General features: G+C 34.4%; 1 protein-coding gene across 6 annotated transcripts in view; it reads right to left on the reverse strand.

Moving 5' to 3' along the window:
• LOC149786930 (uncharacterized) overlaps positions 1-22,917 on the reverse strand; it is a 155,159-nt gene that overhangs the window by 108,047 nt on the left and 24,195 nt on the right. For all 6 annotated transcript variants that reach the window (XM_089977457.1, XM_089977455.1, XM_089977458.1 and 3 more), the window contains exons 3-4: positions 11,933-12,718; positions 9,845-10,105 (exon numbers count right to left, since the gene is read on the reverse strand). In XM_089977457.1, coding sequence (XP_089833583.1) covers positions 9,845-10,105; positions 11,933-12,718 — 1,047 coding nt within the window. The remainder of the gene's footprint in view (positions 1-9,844; positions 10,106-11,932; positions 12,719-22,917) is intronic.

Below are 22,917 nucleotides of genomic sequence, written 5' to 3' on the forward strand. Positions count from 1 at the left end.
CACATTACATTAATGTAGCATAGAGGTATGCCAACATTCTCTCCAATGTGCACGTTTTAAATGCGAACTACTTCACCTTGCATACGTCACTCTCTCAAAAGTACATATTGGTGAGTGCCCCATTAATGGTTAGTGGTCGCTTACGGCATCAACCATTTTAAATTAAACATTTTTGTATCGAAAATTTTGACCATTCAAAAGTATATTCGTTGTGTGCACACTTAGCTAATACTCTGTGTTATACAGGATTCTAATTACATTTATTAATTAGTGTGTAGTTCTTCTGCTATCAGTAACAAAGTTTGGTTGCCCCTGAAAGCAAGCGCTCGCCAATTTTTTACCTGCGGTTGCTACCCAGTGAACGTTAAAAGTTTACGTGCCAAATGCAGAATCCTGCAGAATTCCACAGGAGGTATAAAAGGTTTGTAACCGTCTGTGTTGGGACCTCATCGGTTTTTCGAGGGTCGTGTTATCAGCTCAAAACGTTTAGAACGTGCATAGGAAAATATTTTACAATTTTTTTTTTGTACTATAAAGGTCATATAAGGCAGTGCGCAAAGAAAAGATAACTCTTTTGTTGATTATTTTCCGCGAATGAGAATTCATAGTTATTTCACGACTTCGACATAAATAAATGCAAAAATAAAGTTTTTATAATACATTTGGAACAGGACTGAGACTAAATTTTGAGATCTGCTTCTATATAACTAAAATCCTTTGTTCAATTTTTTTATTTTTTTTTAAATCAGCAGCTTTAGCTTAAATATCTGCTTAATCTGTTAAATTGTTATCAGACAGTAATTGTCATGATCCTGTGAGGCCAAGTCAAGTGTTTCTTGCCGACCTTGTTCAAATAATCTTTATTACAATTTAATAGAAATGCGACATCAAATAATAATAATAATAATAATAATAATAATAATCAGTGCAAGTTTGAGTATAGAGCAGATGAGTGTTTCCCAATGCTCTTCCAATAGTTATTTGTTAATATTGTAAAGCTGTTGAGTGTTTCTCAAGGTTTTGTATAGATGCTGTTAGTTATTATTGTTATGGCCATCGGGTGTTTATCTAGGCACTGTTTGAAGTTAACCCATATGAATGTAATGAAACGTTAGCCAATCTTTCTAGTCCATCAAAAAAGAATAATTTTAATATAAACTCTGAACATTATACTTTGATATTTGTAATTGTTTATATCAACTTCTGTCATAAAAACTGTTGCTTATACGTTAAAGGTTATGGACTCCCAACTTGTTTGGGATGCCAGTCTATATTTTATGTCGGTGTTAATATCTATTAAAGAAAAAAAAATGTCTTTGTCTTCATGTTTGCCATAGCCTTAGAATTTAACACTTCAGAAAATGAAAAGTTGGAGAAATGTACATGTCTTGCTGAATCTTCCCAAGTTCTTTCCACAAACAATGTTGGATGCATATTAATATTAACTAGGAATTCAACCATTGAAATTTTGAAATGCAATAGCACGAGAAATTTCACTGGCCTTGGGTAAGTGGACTACTGTTAAATGTGAGTCATCATTAAGACGATAAATCAAATGCACACATGTACACATGCAAATAAAACTGTGCAAGCCTTCTAACCTAAACCCCCAGGTGGCCTGGTTAATGGCTTATATGGTGTTATTATATATACCACTCACCATGTAGCTATGTTACAAAAGCAGGTTAGCATGCAACAGAGGGCGACTGAAAGCCAAAGGGTGCATACAGGGTGCAAGCAGCATATACACTTGTGCAAATAAATAGAGAAGGAAAAGGAACTTTAAAAATATGATACACATAATGATATATACTGTGCTAACATATTACATACTTGTAGTCAAAGGTTAATATGATGGCTTAAAAATTCATCCTTGTCTGCACATATTTAGAACATGTGGTTAAAGAATAACATGTCACTTCTAGTTGCTCTTTCAACCTGGTGAGCAGCATTTTAAGCAAATTCAGTATTACCGGTATGTCCTTTCTAAAATGCGTAAAATTGATTCATGACATGGACAATTTCCAAACTACTTGCATACAACAGCTGACTGAAAGCATTAGGTCAAAGTTCAATAAGAACATTACTGTTCTTATCACCAATTTGTTCTGATGTACAATTTAAAAGCCTGTATGGATTATATTCTTTGTGCATGGACATAAATCTGTTCACTGTTCATCCAGCACCTGTCCAATGGTCATCCAGAATCTAAACTTTCTATCCGTTCTTGTACCCGAAAATGTTTATGCCTGTATTATATTTGCCTGCCACATTTGTTTTAAAAGTGACAGGTGGGAAATAACAAATCTCTCTAGAATTTAGTTAAAATAATCTTGTAATCAACCTCAACATCATTGAAAATATAGAAAACCTTATTGTCATGTGTATTACATATCATCCAATGTGGGTATGAAAACACTTGCTAGTATCTTCACTGGGTCAGTAGTTACTCATGTTATTATACAGTTTCTTCCTCAACCAAATAAGCAGACTGTTATGCATTCTTATGTTACTTGTTTAGGCTCGAATAAAAAGTAACAAAAGAGTGAAAACAACAACCTTTGAAAAATGTAACAAATAATTTATTTCCCTGGAAAAAAACTGTAACAATTGAAGAAAATAACATATGGTTTTAAAAATCAAATCCAAAAATAATCCAAGAATAATCCACGAATTAAATTTTAGAAGTCCTAATAATGAAATGTTTTACTGAATTCAAGTTTGAGTCCCAACGAATAATCCAAAATGGAAGGCGATGACGTATACTGTAGTCAGTATGGTGCTGTACCATCTACAGTTCTTTTTATCCCACAGTCAATAATATTCTGGTGTTTGAATTTCATAATAAAATTTAAATAAATGTCTTTGTCCAAGAATTCTGCATGAGTACTCAAATATTTAAAGGAAAAGAATTAATCTTTAAGAATCCAAATAATTTGAATAAAAATAATAACTCCAAACTGACACAACAGACACTTTCCAGTGTAAAGAAAAAGCCGCAACTGAGAAATATCTCTATAAACAAAGATTATACTATAGAATTAAATGATCATGGTTGGGTATTTATCGATGTGTAAATTTTACCTAATCACTCACAAAGTAAATAAAATCCTTATAATTCCAGTTTCATCCTTTCTACTGTCAAATCAACTTATTCCATCAATAATGCATTCCAATTTAAGTAGCGCATACTTTCTTTTCATTCGCCGCTTCACATCGCCCCATAATACATAACCTGTACAGAATCACAGGAACATATTGACTACTGTCAAAGTTACGTTTATTCAGAAAATCCACACTTTACATTTTAAGCAATGGCTACCAGTAGTTTCCACACATTTCATTTATTTACAACATTCTTGTTCAATTTTAGTCAGTCCCATCTGGTACGTCAGATGACCATGACCTTACACAATAACAGCTGATACAAACTGAACAAGTGTGCTAAATTAAATTTCCAATCTAACATGAAAATTTAAATCATTAAGGAATTTGTCAATGAACAACGTGGATGCTATCCCTTACTAAAATAAAGGTAAAAATGTAATAAATTTTATACAGGAATAACATTTTATGTCATTCTAAACAGCGTTAATACTTAAGAAGATCCATGTCATGATCTAATGTAAAATGAAATGTGACTACTGTCATAGTTACGTTTATTCAGAAACTCCGTACTTTACATATTAAGCAATGGCTACCAGTGGTTTTAATATATTTCATTTATTTACAACATTCTTGTTTAATTTTAGCCAGTCCTATCTGCTACGTCAGATGACAATGACCTTTCGTGATAACAACTGATAGGGATAGAACAAGTGTGCTAAATTAAATTTCCAAACGGACCATAAATCATTATTAATTTTATCAATGAACAACATAGAAATATGAACAAGATGATATTACCCTTACCAAAATAAAGGTAATAATTAAATAAATTTTATACAGGAGTAACATTTTATATCATTTTCAAAAGCATTAATACTTGACAAGACTTTTTCATTTATCTGATGTGAAATTAAATGTGCAGTTGTTAAATGTAGAGTTGCTCGCAAAACCAGCCATATGTTTTCTTTGGTTGCATAGTTGAGTGTTGGAGTGCTGGAAGGACTGAGCTCTTAGAGTGTTCGAAATTCTAACTGGAGACTTTATCGATGGTTGCTGACTTTGATCTGAAGTGAAAGGTGGGTTCGTGTTTGGGTCTGATACAGACAGAGCTTGACCACCATTAGCTATATTTTCCAAAACTGAACTAATTAGTTGCTTTTGTTCAGTGCTAGGTCTTTAGAGACTCCTCATGTTTGTGGTCTGTCATAAACAAAATATTTCTGGTTGCAAACCCAGCATCACTCATAGCCTGAATTGCTGTTGCACGGAGTGAGTGACCAGTATAGCGTTGCACTCCTGCATTCTTGCAGATGTCTGGCATGAATGAGGAGAATTGCTTTGGTTTGACCGGTTCACAAGTATACCATTTGTCAGTGAATTCAGGAGATCTTAGTGATTCTTCACTGCATTGTGTAAATAATGCCTTTGCTGCTTTGTCACATTTCCGAAGGAAATATTTACAGATTTCACTGGACAAGTACGTGTTTGTGCCAGTTGCATACATTCTTTTGTCTGATGTTTCTTCAAGCTTTGCATCAACACCACCTTGGTGGTTTTTTTGAAGTGTTTCATGATTTAGAGTCATATACTCCATTCCAGATTCATCCTTTTCAAATTTTAAGGAAGTTGGGGTCAGTTGATGGTGAAATTCTATACATCTGGTCACAAAATGAATAGCCAGCAGATACCAACTTTTGAATCGAAGGGCAACAGGGTCAAATTTTTGAATATACACATTGATTTTTCCTAATTCTTCCAGTGAAATTACTTGGTAATGTTGGGTTGGCCTTGACATACCTGATTTTAAATTCAATTTCAGTTTTGCATTTAACATTGAATTAGCATTTTTGAATTCTTTGTCTTTGACAATGTCAGTATCTTTTCCATTGTCCTTCAAGTGTCTGTTAATGGCTGCACGAACATTTTTCAAGGAATTCTTGTGATATTCTTGCGCCTGATTGGCTGGTATTTTTGTGACCCTAGATGATAAAAATTTTGGTTGGGCCTCAGCACAGAATCTTCTTAAGTGGCCACTCAGTTCGTCTGGTCTGATTGTGTTGAAGTCAAGTTTGTATCCATTAATTTCAATACACCAAGCTTAAGTAAATATAAACATATTCATAGCAATACAATTCTTACACTTGGCAAGATTATTTTTAAATACACATAAAGACAACATGTCCTGCAATTTTTGTGTATATTTTGTCTACTTATGGTTGGGATTTATGTATGTAATATGGTGACATTATTAATTTTATCCTTCAACATTAAAGTCTTTCAAATTTATACAGAAGATTTATTTCTTGAGAGAAAGAATAGTAACGCAAAAAGTTATGTAATTTCTTTTTCATCGAAATTAATGACTACACATCCAAAATTATTTAACTTAGCAAAACAATCACTTTATGAATCATAATATACATTTTTCAATGGTAGTTAGTCACGTTGTTGGAGATATCATGCAAACATTGTCATCTCAACAAACTATGCGATATGTTATTATATATGTTCAAAATCTATCCATCAAAGATATTTCATGTAAATAATCTGATTATTTTATTCTTGTAGTTTTAACATTTATAAACTTTATCCAGTCTTTTGAATAATGGTCTCATAAATATTTGTTTTTATTTTTGTATAAGTGGTCATATTCACACCATGCCACCAACACCCACACACGTTTGAAAATTAGCAAACAAAAATATACAGAAAATTTAAAAATGTACCATTAAAAACGCCAATGCCCCATTTTATGTTTCGTTTAGTAGCCTCTGAGTATTGATTTATTTCAATAGCTTTTAAGTCCTCCTCAGATAATTTCTTCAATCTTGGTGTATCTCAATCAGCGGCCTCAAAATCAACTGTCCCAGTTCCCATGCTATTAGTGTTGTTGTTATGTATGGCTAGGGTGACGGCGGTCATGGGGTGCTCTGTGAGGGAATTTGTCAATCTCTGTTTGATTTTATCTTCAGCGCTTGTAGCATCCATCACAATATCATCAAATCCATCTCCATCTGCTTCAATTACTGCTATTATTTCTTTTAATTCCTTGTCATCTAATTGTTCAAAAAAACTCCACAGAAAATTGCAGTGAAAAATCACCTTAGTCGGCCATTTTGCTTGGCTATGTAGCAGACGAATGCTAAATTGTATAGTCAACTATGAATATCAATCAAAGAATATTGGAAAATGTATAAAAAAGGGTAGAAGCTATATTTATTTGCTGAATTAAAAATTTAAAAGAAGAAACAATTGTTTCACAGTGACGTGTCTGCAATGTTTATTCATACTTGCAAACCGAAAGTAGTCCCAGAATTTATCGAAGTGTAAAAAATTCCAGATTAGTATCACGTGACCATTTACACCATTTACATCCAATCATATTGTAGAAAATCCATTACATTCATAACAATTGGAATTATAGTAACTTGAAACTCAAAACATTCCCGGACTTGGGTCAACTATTAAGAATTTTTTAGAAGTATTTATGTCTAAAAGGACGTAGTCCCATTATGACCTTGACATAAACCAATCATTTTACTCAAAGAATAAGATAAAAATAAAAAGTTGTTTACTTGTCGCAGTGATCTCTGAACCAAGGTCGGGAACTAGGTCAGCATAAGATATAAAGTTCAGTGTTTACGATTAACTCTAAGGTGAAACTAATTTCTGGAAAATATAAATTTCCTAGTTTAAAAAAATTACATTATTTTGACATATAATGAAATTTAAAATAATTTTTTAAAAAATCTTACAATTAAATTAAATCAGATATAAATTAAATCAAATATACATAACAGCATAGTATATCATACACTGAAACATGGCGCTAAACCACAAACAACAACCAATTAACATTAATTACTTTCATACTCATTAAACTAGAACAGAGAAATAAATTGTCTCCACAATTACATAAATTGCAGCAGTTGATTTAATAAAAATTGTTACACTGACCAGCAAGGTCTTCTCACAAATATATCAATCAGCCCTGCAGAAAATCTCTTTTGGGAGAAGTAATATATGTTTAAGAGGACTGTTTCAACTGTCATAAAGCTGTAGTTTGTACTTCACGATATCCCTTGTAGCAAGTTTAAGCTAATGTTCTGAACAGCCTTCTCCAAAATGTTATGGGCAACATAACCTTCCAAGTTATATTTTGACAACTCATGATTTGTGCCCTAGCATGACACAGTTTACCATCATCTATTGTTTCTTGTTTGTTTTTTGTATACCTGAACGAAACTATCTACACCATTTAAATAGAGAAGTGCAGATCATTCCTTCAAGAGTGGTAGTGACTTACATAAGACAATAATGTTTCAGGTTGGCCGACCATCCCTATCTTTCATTGCTGACCCTAGCACCACCACCGCCACCCAGTAAAAAAAAATTATATATTATTTTAGTCTTGGAAATTGAAAATTCATAGCAAATAAGAAAATAATAGCCGGGGGGTGGGGGGAGGGGGAGGCTCTGAAACAATATCAAATAATTTGGCCAAAGGTAACCATTTCATGGAAAGCTGTCAAAAACACACATAAACAATTAGGATGAAATCAAAGGATGTTTCATGAAAAGTTAGATTACCATGTCAGAGATGAAAAGTTATCTGATAGTTTCTATAACAATTCATAATCCCAAATGGAATAGTCTCATTCCTGATATTTGCATTTTTATGTGAAAAATTATGCAAACACCCCCCCCCCCTTTGCAGCCTCTGGCATTGGAAATTTGAAGATCTGCCTTTACATATGCAAAAACAGTTACACCTGCAAAAAAAAATGTTAATGCCAAGGTGGTATGTAACTGCTCTTTATAGACATGAACAAAATGAGACTAGGATTATTGTGCCCATTTTCACAAAGAGAACCACGTTAACATCACAGAAGGAGAAATCAGAGAACCTGAAATAACAGGAGGATCAAAAATTGTATATTATATGCTTGCCAGGTTGTAAATACTATTAAAATCTCTAGATATAAGCCTTTTACATTAGTCTCATATATTATATGTCTGCCAGGTGGTAAAAACTATCATAATCTTCAGATGTAAAGCACTCGTACATAAGATGCATACAGCTTAAACATATTCAATTTGAAATCAATATACGTCTTCCTCTTCTTATAAAAGAAAAATTGTCTTCCATATCACAAGACATACATTCCCTATGGTCAACGTCTTTGATACAAAAAGTCAAAAAACTATTTTAAATTTTTTGGTTCTACTGGACCTATATCAGATGTCTTAATGGGATGGCATGTTGTCCTTTATTCATCCATCCATTAACACAAGCTTCTGATCACAATTTGCTTTAACTACTTGGCAAATGGACATGAAACTTTAAGCATGCCTTCACCCTATGACTGACTTGGTTCTGAATAAAAATCTTGTGCTGCTACCTTGAAATTCATATCGCTGTTCCTGAATGGTTGGCCATATCACCATAGGTTTTGCACTAAGGCGCTTGATAATGACTAGTTGGTCCTAAATGGAAATGATACTGATCAGATCTCTAGTATGCATAGCTGCCAACCCTCGTGGCAATTAGTGAAAATAGGGATACAAATTAGTGAATTCTGACATGAATTCATGAAGCGATCTTCGAGAACGGGAATGTTTGTCGGAACAAATGCTTAGCATGGTCTCCAGCTGATAAAGGTAGATTGTGTTCAACAAGAAAACTCACAAACAATGCTTCAGCATTGGTAGCTTGCAGGTCTTCCATCGAGAGCTGAAATCTTCTGCGTGTTTTTTGTGCTTTTGGCTACCAATGTGCTTCCTCGCATCGTCTCTGCCACCATGCCTAATGCTAAAATTTGTGGCACGCTGGGTGCAAAAAAGCATGATGTATATCAGTGTTTGATGTCTGAATGCACAGCCAATTTTTGGTGTATTTCAAACTAAACTTCACTTTTTGTATAATACATTTCTTTTTCCTTGTTGGTGGAGACATTTTCAAGATGTGTTTTCAAGATGTGGTGACAAATGGTAATTCAAATCAGTGTTTGCAGCACATGTGCAGAGCAAAATTCTGGTTAGGCCCCAGTTTCTTTCAAAAGCATTTGTAAAACTACACTTATAAATCCAGATTAAAATCCACTAAAATGATTGCTACCGGGCCAACTGTATCAATTTGCCATAGTTCCACTAATACCGCAGTACCAGACCGTTTCGTCAACTGCTGATATCATGACTATCGCTTAGCTGGAAATTGGTTATTTTATTAAAGATTTACAATAATTGAGAATTGGGGAATTCGTGATTTTTTTGCATGTGGCGTGAATTCGTGAATCACTGGAAAAGTCATGAAATTCACGCCAAAACCTTGAGGGTTGGCAGCTATGAGTATAGGACTTTTGATAATGATCAGTTAGTCCTAAATGAAAATGGTACAGATCAGATTTCTAGTACAGTCATCGTGGTGACCATCTTGAAAATCTGTCATTGCTAATTGTGTGGGAAATTCCCTTCTTTTAGTCGCTGTGACCTTCAACTCTAGACTCTGATGCTACATCTTTTTCATCCTGAAATTAAAACATGTAGGTTACTTCCTTGCCCCAAATGCAAACTACTTACAATCTGTGGCAATGTTAGATTGTAGAAAACTTAGGTTATTGTGCCAAAACAAAACAGAGATGAATGGACAGATATCAGCACAGCACAATACATTTCACCTCCTGGTATGTAAGTAAATAGAGAAATGTATATATTTTATATTTGTATGCCCACATACCTTTTTCTCGCCTCATCCATTCACAGGTCGATAAAGAAACATCACAGCAGTTGACATAGACATCTATGCCCTCTGTACTACATCTCTCAGAAATGTTCACTTCCTCTCCAAGAAGACGTTTGACAAGGGTTGTCTTCCCTACACCCATATGTCCGACAACCATGAGTCTTATGTTGTATATAGTTTCCTTTCCATCTTTTAGAGCATCTTCAAAAAGTTGGATGGATCTCTCATCCATTTTCTGAACTTCTACTGGAACACCTGTGCATGTAATGGATTATTTTTACTGTTAACATTGAGGCAAATCGAAAAATAATGACTACCCAAAACATCAGACAGTCAATCCTCTAGAGGTGCAAGATTGAGTCAAAAATCACCTTGGTGTCAAAACTGGGGGTCATACTGAGTAAAAAAGAAACTTTGGTACCAAAAATGGGGGTAAAATAAAAACTTTGGGGGTCTCTGAAGCACAAATGAGGATAAAGGGAAACACTGATCAGAGAGTGTAATTTCAATGTACGCCATCAAAGTTATTCATGTTAATACACTGGAGACTTGTGCAACATTCACAAATCTATTGTCATAAAAGCTCACCACAGTTTATTGGTGTTCAATTTAGTAAACACATAAAAATAATAATCCAAACATTTAAATCTACAATCTGATTAAAACTGTGATATATTTACAAAATGTAAACCTGGCAGCACCAGTAAGAGTCTGCTCTACAATTATTAAATACTTCTAAAAATGTAACTGGTACATGTGAACATGTTTGCATTTGCAACATGTATAATGTACAGCATGCTGGCATGCATTCATGAACTGTGAATATATTTACATGTGTTAATTATGGAAATCATGCATCATATAAAGCAACAGCTGAACAAAATGACTGATTCATTTCATCCAAAAAAAAGGCTTAAATTAATTCAAAGTGACCTAACTTAAGCACTTTTAAAATTGACAGGGGAATATTGCCAGAGTAGGGAATACCTGCATATAAACATGTATTTAAAACATTAAATTATAAAATATAAAACAATTATATAAAGAATACAAGTTGTCAGCATGTTTTTATGTTTGCTTTTTTGTTTTGTTTGGTCTTGATTTAACTTTTAAAATCATGGAAGTTCCAAGAGGAAGTGAAAATAACCAAGAGCGATCAGTCTTTCAATAGATGCACATCTGAAGCAAAGCCAAGCTGTCAAGTGTCCAAACCAAATTAAACTCATCAATCGAACATTAAATTGAAGGGGTTCGTTTAATTATTCCTATATCATCGGGAATATGAATGCGCCATTCATATTCAGCTTCGGCATGACAAGATGGAGATTTCTATAAATAATTGTTTGAGGAAAAGTAGATATCTGATACGTCTTCTATTGGTCAATAAGTTTCTTATTTATTTTCACAAAAAGAAAACACTATTGAAAGAATTTGTTAGAAACGAAAGGCAGATTGTGCAAGTGTCTATGTAAAACGAAAATATCCAACACCGCGAGATTATGCAACCAGCGAGAACATGAGAAACGCGGAATTTTAGACGCTGTAACCCAAGAGTGCTTTCCGGTGTAACCCGGATTGACCGTCGCGTGCAAATGGCTTCTCAATGAAAGCGCCCCCTACTGGACAAAAAAAAACTGTGTATTGCCCCGCACTGGTAATGATGAACGCTAGCTAGCCAGCCGCCATTGCGACAGTCCATAGAGAATTAAAATTTTTTATATGAAATTGGATAGTAAGAACTAAAGTGCAGATAGCTTAGCAATCATGAATAAATTGAATTTGGTACAACTATTTTGGTATTAAATTTTAAAATAACAACTATTATTATAGTTGCATTCAAAATCAATAAAAATGATTATGCTTGACGAACGTCACTTCGAGTTTACACACTGAAGAATAAAAAAATATATATTTATTACACTTTAATTTCATTTTATATATTTTAAACTGTTTGTCTTTACAATTAGGTTCTAATTTTAATATGTATAACTTACATTTATTATCCAAATGTGAATTAGAAATTGTAAATAAATAAAATATTTAGTTTTCGTTATCGTGTGATATAAAATAAAATGGAAATACCTGATTGATGTGAATATTCCAGTCTGTAGACAGTAATCACATTACTTCCATAGCTTGTGGTGTAAAGTACTCCATGCTGGTCATCATAGAATATTCTATAGGGCCTTGATGACACTGTGTGTATGGTCACTAGTTGACCGCTGTCTGTCAGCTGATGAATGCTGTTAGAGATCCTGTCACACACGTAAATGAAATTCTTCCTATCAACCATTATTGAGTTCGGTTCAAATCCATCATGTTGATACAGAAACTTTAGTGTGTGTGGATTAAAAATATCATATGCATACACACCATCAGTAGTAGTAGTGTAGTTATAAATCCAACACGAGATGTAGACAGTGTTGCCTTTTACGGCCAAGTGACTATCACTACCAATGCCCCCTTTACAGACCTTGTGAGTTGAGTCTACACGTCTATCTGTAAGGTTTACAACACACCATGACAACATGCCGTCCGATTTCCTACCGCTGACAACGAGTTTGTCTGAATTCAATTTTGCCACTGAATGACATGGATAAAATCCTGTCCTTACTTTTAATGTTTTGACCCGTTTTACGTCATGTATAGATTTTAATGACATGATTACAATCCTACTGTCCTCCAGACACACAGCAACTTCCGTCTTGCTAATAAGACAGACACCCGTGGGAATGGACTCCAGTTTGTGTGATGTAAACAGTTTACCGTCATGTCGATTGTAAATCTGGAGATTACTCGCATTACCGTCTATAACCAGCAACGTGTCTTCTGTCACCACAACGCCATTGTAGTCGGGTATACGGCCGGCTGTGGATAAACGAGAGACACACATCAGCATACGAAATAAACAAAATACAGACATATATACTTTTAGCAAACAATGCAAAATAAACATGTACACATTGGTATATCTATTTCTGACCTAAAACATTGGACCAGTGTCGTAAATTTAGCCACCACCACCACTATCGTAATAGTCGTATTATTTCTATTATTACTATATTATACTAATTGCACAATCCCGTTTGTTTTTATCACCTGGCAATATTTTGAAAAGGAACATCAAAAAAGTAATTGTTTTCGTATTTTAGCCACCACCATCATTGTCGCAATAGTTGTATTATTTGTATTATTATTATTACTATTAGTTTAGTTGCTAAATTGTAATGTTCTGCAACTACAACTAATGCTATCGAAGCCATGATATGCTTTAACATAAATGCCCTGATATCAAATATATAGAGGGAAGGGTCACAGGAAACTAGGATTACTGTAGCCATTACGTTTTAGCATAAAAATAAAAATACCTTGCCCGGAGTATGGTAGGGCTAAAGGGGTAGAGGTGATTTTACATAAATTTCAAGTAACTCCTGAAAATTGCCATATGTGATCAATCAACAGAAACCACTTGAGGAGATAACACGGAGTCAGTCTATCCCCACCCTCAAGAAAACGTATCCCCTTGGTCAATATAATAGAAACTATTGCGATTTCTTTGGCGACGCCCATAATGCACACTTACTCGGCATTAAATATAAATTTGCACATCAGTTTGCACGGAGGGTCAATACCTACCTTTGTATCACAATTGTAAAACTTTTGAGGCTAGCACCATACAACCATGTGTACAAGAGTTGGGGATGAAAATTATGATTAATGCATGCAACTTATTTTGACCACAGAAGCCAGCCTACTCTTATGAAATGTTTGACCCTGCACCATAACTTGGAAACTAATGAGATCCCCACCATACGCCTACAGTACTTGAAAAGACAAATTAATATTTGAAAACCCTGGTGTTCATTTTTAGCTGGATTTAGCCCATGGGCTATAGATTGGAAATGATCGAAGTCCTCACCTTATAACAACGTATACCTGATATACTTGCTGGGTGGATATGAAAAGACAAATTCACGGACACATGATATTTGCCTCAAAGGCAAACCTTGTCAAAAGACCTGCCCTAATTATGATTCAAGCACTCAGTCAAAACCGGAAGACACGGAGATACGTGTTTTACATACACATAATTCAAGCTGTAGTTGTTGTCAGGTAAAATAATTAAACCAAATCATGTGCAGGTAAAACAGTATATTTAAATTCGACTTTATTTTTTAAGGACGAACCTATTTTGTGTAAAAAGAGAAGAAAAACAATAAACGTCTTGTCAGCATTTTCTTTTAAAAATGTAAAGTATTTAAAAAGTTACATTAACGTTCCGACTCAAACGACACAAACGAGGCGGGGGTGGGGGGAAGAAAAAAGTATATATGATCTGCATTCGGTACAGGCACTCGTTTCTCTCAGCAAAATTGGAAGTTAATGACAACTCCAACTCCTCTTCTACAAATTAGTGGGAGTGGGTGTTTACAATACTTTGAAATTTTACGACGGAAACAAGCATTCCTACAGTACCTGTGGCATTTAAAGCAATATTTTTAGAAAATAAGATTAAATGATAATGAAATATCTTATTTTCAGAAATTTGCACCTGATACTTAATATTACATGTATATACTACCCTGACTATTTCAATGAAAGTTCCTGCCTCCATGTAAACTTCTGCACTCTCCAATTCTTGTCGTCTGCTCCTGAGCCAACAAAATTCGGCTCACATTCCTCATTCGGAATACAGTACAGCAGCTTCGCGCATTAATACATATCCACGTTCCTTGCATGCAACATCCGATACCGCTGTTCTATAAGATATATAGCCAAGAACCAGACTATTTGGCGGCTTAGCATGGTTCCCGGTTCCTTTCAATATAATTAAATTTCAACGGCAGAGAACCAGTATAATATGGCTCTCTTTAGTACTGTGAAAAGTGTTTTGAGGACAAGTTTGTGCATTTTTAAGAATAAAATGTAAATTGCCTAATTTCAAATTAAGAATTATAAAATCTACGCATAAATTTCATACACAGAATGCATATAATGGACTAACAGTGTAAAGTGGACAGAAACTTATGTGACAAGATTGCATCATTTACCATCGATTTCAGGTTTTCTTACTGTGTAGACAGGGTTAGATTTATATAACCTTTGAATTTGTTTTGCATGTTTTAAATGCCTTTAGCAGTTTAGTGACTAGGTTGAGCGCACCTACTGCAATATCTTTAAAAGCCACGTTTTTTAGACAAATACACCAGCCACTGCCGCGAAATGGTATCTACACCCTTACTACAAATACTGTACTGTGAATTCGTTAGGTTTAGTTCCAGGAAGCTATCCACTCTTGCCTGAATGAAAGCATTTAAAGTGGGTTTTTTTTTTAATGCTTAAGTGCAGAGTTTTAAGTTGTAATCATTGCCAACTTATGGACAGCACATGATTGCCATTTTTCCCCACCCACTTGAACTGATTTGTGAAATCGTTTAGCATTCAACCTTATTTTTCCAGTTGCCCGTATTCAACACATTTATGCCCAATTCATTTTTTTTAAATCACACCAATCGGCTACTTATTTCATACCTATGACATCAACCTTTACTTAATGACTTGTTTGATAACATCACATTATATTCAAAATAACCTCTATATGACCTCTCAGTACTTTGAGATCACAATGTATTCTATTCAATACAGTCATGCCAGATGATACTTAGTAAAACTTCTGTTATGTTTCATCCTAAATATGCATGCTGTGATCAGCTTGCGCAAGTGGGCAGCACCATCATTAGGCATTGCAAATTTGTGCCTTTGATTTTCAAATATAGATTCAAACCAATTAAAGTGATATTTTCATAAGAAAGTTACTTGCATTTTGCTGATTCTCATGTACAGATTGATAATGTATGATAGAAAAGTATGTGTCAGTAACACTTTAAATAATAGAAGAGTAGGTGTTGGTAACACCTTAAAAGATGGAAAAGTAGGTGTTGGTAACACTTTAAAAGATAGAAAAGTATGTGTCAGTAACACTTTAAATGATAGAAAAGTATGTGTCAGTAACACTTGAAATGATAGAAGAGTAGGTGTTGGTAACACTTTAAAAGATGGAAAAGTAGGTGTTGGTAACACTTTAAAAGATGGAAAAGTTGGTGTCAGTAACACTTGAAATGATAGAAGAGTAGGTGTTGGTAACACTTTAAAAGATGGAAAAATAGGTGTCGGTAACACTTTAATATATGGAAAAGTATGTGTCTGTAACACATTAAATGATAGAAAAGTATGTGTCTGTAACACTTTAAATGATATTAATACTTCTACTGTTGCATGTTATAATTTTGAATTACTTGTATGTGTTGTGATGACAAGGCATACATTAACTAAACATGATTATCTCTGATTGATCTTAAGAAAAATCATTTCTCATTATTTCTTTCATTACCAGTATGATGAATTATGTTCAGATTTTGCAGATGAGCCATACATTGTATCAGTTTAAAACATCGTAATCATTTTGTACCCTAATTTCCATCTATTATTGTAGTGGACCAGTCAATACAATGCTACCTCACAGAGGGAGGGGCCCATGTGGCTGAAGTGGTCCAAGCACTTGCTATTATCAATCACTGCCATCTCATGTCTCTCCACAAGGGTTCAAGTCTCAGTCTTGACCAATGTGGATCTGTGAGAAAGCATGCTAATAGCTTCCGTAAGTCAGTGGTTCTTAACGGAGCTTTCCTGGGTTCTTTCCTCTCCAGTTATAATGGCCACTATGTATAGCTTATTATGTATTGAAAAATGACATTAAACTCATAATATCTTAATGGAGGAAATTTAAGGATCTGTCATTTTATTTATGCATTGTACTAAATTTCCACAAATTTTAGCTTTAAAGGACAGCATCTTCTAAGGAACTCCCACCCCACTCCCACAAAAATCTGCAGTCCATACTGTTCTTAAAACACCTAAAATTTCCAGCTCTTAATACAATCTGATTGACAGCTATGATCTCTTTCACTTTTTTTATTCTTGAACAAGAGAATAGAATGTTTTTTCCACTTATGTCAATCCAAACAAAGGTTTTTTCAGCATATTATAATTTACCATCTCCACCCTCCCATTCCAGGTAATTATAATCAAAGAGAGATAACTATTTAGGGGGCTGAGTGCCCTAAAGCACTCTCCATTACAGATCACTGCCATCTCACCTCTGTCTGCATGGGTTCAAGTCTCGGATTCGGCCAATGTGGGTATGTGAGAAAGCTTGCCAGTAGCTTCTCGAGGGTCGCTGGTTCTTTCTGGGGATTTCCCGGGTTCTTCCTCCACCATTAATACTGGCTGCCATGTATAGCCTATCGTGTGCTGAAAAATGGTGTTAAACCCTACAACAACAACAACTATTTCAGATTTGTATATGTTGACATTCTGGAACTGTGTATTTACATTTTGACAATAATGTATTTTCCCTAACATGAATGCATAATTTCACTCTGAATCAGCTCAGTAATATGGTAGCAGTCAGCTTAACAGTTAACACTTGTGGAGACCATTTGGTCTATGAAAGAACTTTAATCTTACAAAATCTTTAATTACCATATTAGACAATAGGATATCATTCATATGTGAATAAAGAATTTTTTTTTTTTACCATATATGGTATTAATTGTAGTCAGTGCTTAGCAGTAAGAAAAGGAAGATGAGTGGACCATCTTAGGACATTTTATAGGTGGGACATACATTTTTTACTTGAAGTAAAAGCAGGAGCCTCACAGTTCTTTGCCCCATGAAAATCAATTTATATCAAGAAACAGTGTACATTTTTAATATGGCCATCTGCAAGGAAATTGGTTGGGGTATTTGGACCACATATTTCATTCTGTTCACATACTTCATTCACAATTACTCAATCAGATTTTATCTCTCCCATTCTAGCTGAAGCCGTACTCAGTTTCTCATACAGCAAGATCATTAAGAGTAGTTGATTTTAAGGTTGAAATGTTTGTTGCAATATAACATATACCTAACCATTGCATATATTGCACTCATATTTAGGTCTCTACTGAAGGAAAGATAGATCGATTGTCAGCTGTCCATTCAGCACTCGTCCCCTCATATATAGGTCTCGACCCTAAGAGACATATTGGTTTTTGGCTGTCCATTCATCTGTCTGTCTGTCACTCATTTAAATAAGACAACACCAGACTGGACATTTATATGAGTTGAGTTTAAACACCAGACTGGACATTTATATGAGTGAGTTTAAACACCAGACTGGATATTTATATTGTGGGTGGTTGCAGATACCAGAATTGATACTTATATATCATGAGTCGGTTCAATGACCAGATTGGATACTTTTATATCATGAGTCGGTTCAAACACCAGACTGGATGTGTATATATCAAGGATTCAAACACCAGACTGGATGTGTATATATCATGGATTCAAACAACAGACTGGATATTTATATCATGGGTGGTTGCAAAGACCAGAATGAATACTTGTATATCATGAGTGGGTTCAATGACCAGATTGGATAATTTTATATTGTGAATGGGTTCAAACACCAGACTGGATGTGTATATATCATGGATTCAAACACCTGACTGGATATTTATATCATAGATGGTTGCAAAGACTAGACAGGATATTTATATGAGCGAGTTTAAACACCAGACTGGGTATTTATATCATGGGTGGTTTCAAAGACAAGAATGAATACTTATATATCATGAGTGGGTTCAATGGCCAGATTGGATGTGTATATAGCATGGATTCAAACACCAGATTGGATATTAATATCTCATGGGTTCAGATACCAGACTAGACACATATACCAGGAGTAGGTTCAAAGACCAGATTGGATATTTATGTTGTGAGTTAGTTCAAACACCAGACTGGATTTTCAGATATCATGAGTGCGTTCAAAGACCTAGTTTGGTTCTGGTAGCTGACATTATATTGTAATTATTTGTACACATTATTTACTTTTTTGTATAATATTTTTACAAAAGCCTTGTATGCAACTTTAGAAAAAAATCACTTCAGCTTGGCAAATATAATTTGAAAGGCATGGTTAAGTTCTATTGAAATAACCTGATTAGACTTTCATGCCCTTTTGCAATTTATCATCTTTTCGCACATTTAGGATTTGCAATTCTTTTTACATAAACTTTATAATGATCATCATACTGCAATCACTCAAAGTAGACTGGTGTTATGTATTAGCTATATCTGTAATATAAAGATGATTTGATTTTCAGGCCATTATAGTGGCTTGTTCATGTTTTAGCTTCATTTTGTTAGCTTTGTTGGGAAAATACAAAACAGCCTGGTACAATATTGATATGCATATTCAGATTACTTCATTAGATTGTAGGATATTATAGTAATATTTCATATATGAAGTATCATTGTAAGAAAAAGACGTTATCATAGTGGGAAGGGTGGATATATCTTTGTCTTTCAAAATTAGATCCCATCAGTTACCAGAGTGCAAGTACTAAAATATCATTATGCCCTGCCACATCAATGTATTGCAAAACATCCCATTCTAAAGTGTGGCTCATTTAAAAATCTTGGATTTACATATATAGATTTTTCTCTATCCAGCTGGCTTGTGCATGCATGTGCATCCACTCAAAGAAATATATTTATCCAGAAGCTTAAGTATATCATAGCAACACCAGTTCATAAGCTTTCGATCATGTTTAAATATTTTGGTGGGAAACTCTTATACAAGACCATATTTTCAAACCTTGGCTTTGGTTTTGACTTTTCATGCCCATGTGACTATAATTATTTGGAATAGATTGCTTTGACTTTTCATGTCCATGTGACAATGCTCATTTGGAATCGATTGCTTTGACTTTTCATGTCCATGTGACAATGCATATTTGGAATAGATTTCTTTGACTTTTCGTGCCCATGTGACTATGCATATTTGGAATAGATTGCTTTGACTTTTCATGCCCATGTGACTATGATTATTTGGAATATATTGCTTTGACTTTTCATGCCCATGTGACTATTTATATTTTGAATAGATTTCTTTGACTTTTCATGCCCATGTGACTATGCATATTTGGAATAGATTGCTTTGACTTTTCATGCCCATGTGACTATGATTATTTGGAATATATTTCTTTGACTTTTCATGCCCATGTGACCATGCATATTTGGAATAGATTGATTTGACTTTTCATGCCCATGTGACTATGATTATTTTGGAATAGATTGCTTTGACTTTTCATGCCCATGTGACTATGTATATTTGGAATATATTGCTGATTTATTGTGCTCCACTTTTTTTAGGGAATATAACTGTACCATTATTAAGGCATAGATTTTATGTGCCACAAGCTTGTCTATAGTTTGGTGTTAGCTGCACGTGATTGATGAATTTCAATGTCTGTTTACAGTCGGATACATCTATAAAAACCAATTAATCACTTGGACTGCCTTTTCCCAATTTGTGATTATACAAAGATTCCAGTTTTTTATAAGTTTAATTTTCAGATGATTTCTCTATTGGGGTATGAAATAAAATGTTTAATCTTTCATTTTGAAGTTAACTTCACAATAATTCATACAAATTACCTTAAATAACTTGCAGCATTAGAACTGTCCATTTTAGATCAATGAAGTGTGTATACAGAGGAAACTTGATGAATGATGCATCTAGTGGAGAATATATTATGTCTAGAATACGTCACAGTGACATACATTCCCCAATTGCTAGGATTATCAGTGTCAGTGTTCATATATCTGTCAATCAGCATAATTATACTGACACTTAATGTATGAAACTGAAATTAGAATATTGTTGTCTGTACCTCGGGCTTCCAAATGTTTTGTGTATTGGAATTGGTGGTGACCTTAGAATTTTGTTTGCATATAGTACTTTAGGTATAGGACTACATGACACAAATCTATATATAGGTATATAGGTCATAAATCTAGCTAATCCAATACTGTCATTAGGTATAGGTCTATTGAGCACAAATCTAGCAAATGCAATACTGTCTTTAGGTATATAGGCCACACATCTAGCAAATGCAATACTGTCTTTAGGTATATAGGCCACACATCTAGCAAATGCAATACTGGTTTTAGGTATATAGGGCACAGATCTAGCAAATGCACTACTGTCTTTAGGTATAGGTCTATAGGGCACAAATCTAGCAAATGCAATACTGTCTTTAGGTATATAGGCCACACATCTAACAAATGCAATACTGGTTTTAGGTATATAGGGCACAGATCTAGGAAATGCACTACTGTCTTTAGGTCTATAGGGCACAAATCTAGCAAATGCAATACTGTCTTTAGGTATATAGGGCACAAATCTAGCAAATGCACTACTGTCTTTAGGTATAGGTCTACATGGCACAAATCTAGCAAATGCAATACAGACTTTTCACTTCCATATAATTTTGTAAATGAACTGTATCAAAACTACATTGGATGATAAACTACGGTAATCATATACAACAACAAAATTCCTAAAGCATATATTCCTTTTTGCCTTGATCTTTTAGTGTCCTCATGATTGTGAACATTATACATGTCCGATCGTAGTTCTATAATGCAATATGTCTACCCCGATATTCATGTTGTTTATGTCGACCCAAACAATGTAAATATCATGGTAGACGTATTACATTGTTGGACTAGGCCCTTCGTATAAACTGATGCCTATTTGTTTTGCTTACAGATTGGGTAGGAGTGATCGTGGATGCATACAACAAAATAAAAATTAATGTCACGTAAAATAAGGTGTGTGCTAAAATAAAGAGTAGCTGCAATAAAGCACTTAAATGTGTGAACAAGGTATTGTCAGGCGATGTGTATCCCGAACGCCACTTTTTCCAAAACTGCCTTTCCCTTTTAGCACATTTCCTTAGTAAAACGACTTAAATATAAAACGATGAGCTAAAGTTTCACTTATCATTTTCTACAATAATTTTATTTGATTTATATCAGGATAAATACAAATTTTGAAACCATCCGCATATCGGCCTTTACTTTTAAGTGCTGGTGACCATTTTATTCAAGAAAAGGTCAAGGCTGAAGAATGCTAGTAATTTTATGTTCAAGTACGACAGGAAGCCAGTCTACTTCTTGGCTCAGGGTCTCTTCATTGTGACGTCACCAATGCATAGTGACGTATGTAGCGCTCAGCCTTTTCACATCGCCAGAGCTGTGTTCCATCGCCGCAAAGAAAGAATCCCTGGCCTATTTCACCCAAGTATTTCGAAAACTCTTCCCATTCTGCAATAAATTTATGTTAGGCACCAAATGCGATCTAAATAGAGTGTGCTGCATTATTCAAGGGTGTGATTTTTCCATTGGCATTTTACTGTCTGATTTCCTGTACTGTGTGGTGTATGCCCGGTGCAGGGCCATGGGGTTATCAAGTGTAACGTATATTGTTTAGTCATCGGTTGGATTACAAACTTTAGCAAGAAAAAATAATTGGAACTTTAGATTTTAGAGTGGGTATCTGAATAATGGTAGAGGAACCATTTAAATAAATATTATCATCATCGCTGGTATTATGGTCATGTTCGATCCTCGTATAGCTATTATTTTCGTGTTGTTGTGATGATGATGGCAATGATGAAGATTATTCCTATTGTTTTACTTGCTGATGGTTTTACTCCTATTGCTGTTGTTGTTAATGTTATCATTTATGTTGTTTCTGTTTTGTTTTTTTTGTTTGTGGTTTTTTTTTTTTTTTTTGGCTTTGGTTTGTTGCGGGGGGTGGGGTCTTTTCCTGTTAACTTAAACTTTATTATGGAGTTGTAAAGTGTTTTCAGTGATGTTTTATGAGCAGAGTGTGTGATGTTTATTCTCTCCATTTTTTGAAATATCACAAATATGTGTGAAAAGCAATGTCTTTTTTTCTCTTTTTCTTCTTTATTATGTTAATCATATTTGTTAGTCACACAAAACATGAATTGGTTTGATTTGGTGTTGTAAGGTACAGCAAATGCCAGTAGGTCATTTAATGTTTTAACAATTGCGGTAAAGTGTCATCCCTAAGAACAAACCAGCAGATATTTTGATTGGTCTTCTTTTCCATCTGTCCGTCGTTCGTTTGTTTTTGTAACCTG

Source organism: Sinohyriopsis cumingii, chromosome 12 (genome assembly GCF_028554795.1).
Source record: "Sinohyriopsis cumingii isolate HCF-2022 chromosome 12, ASM2855479v2, whole genome shotgun sequence".
Classification (NCBI taxonomy): Eukaryota; Metazoa; Mollusca; class Bivalvia; order Unionida; family Unionidae; genus Sinohyriopsis; species Sinohyriopsis cumingii.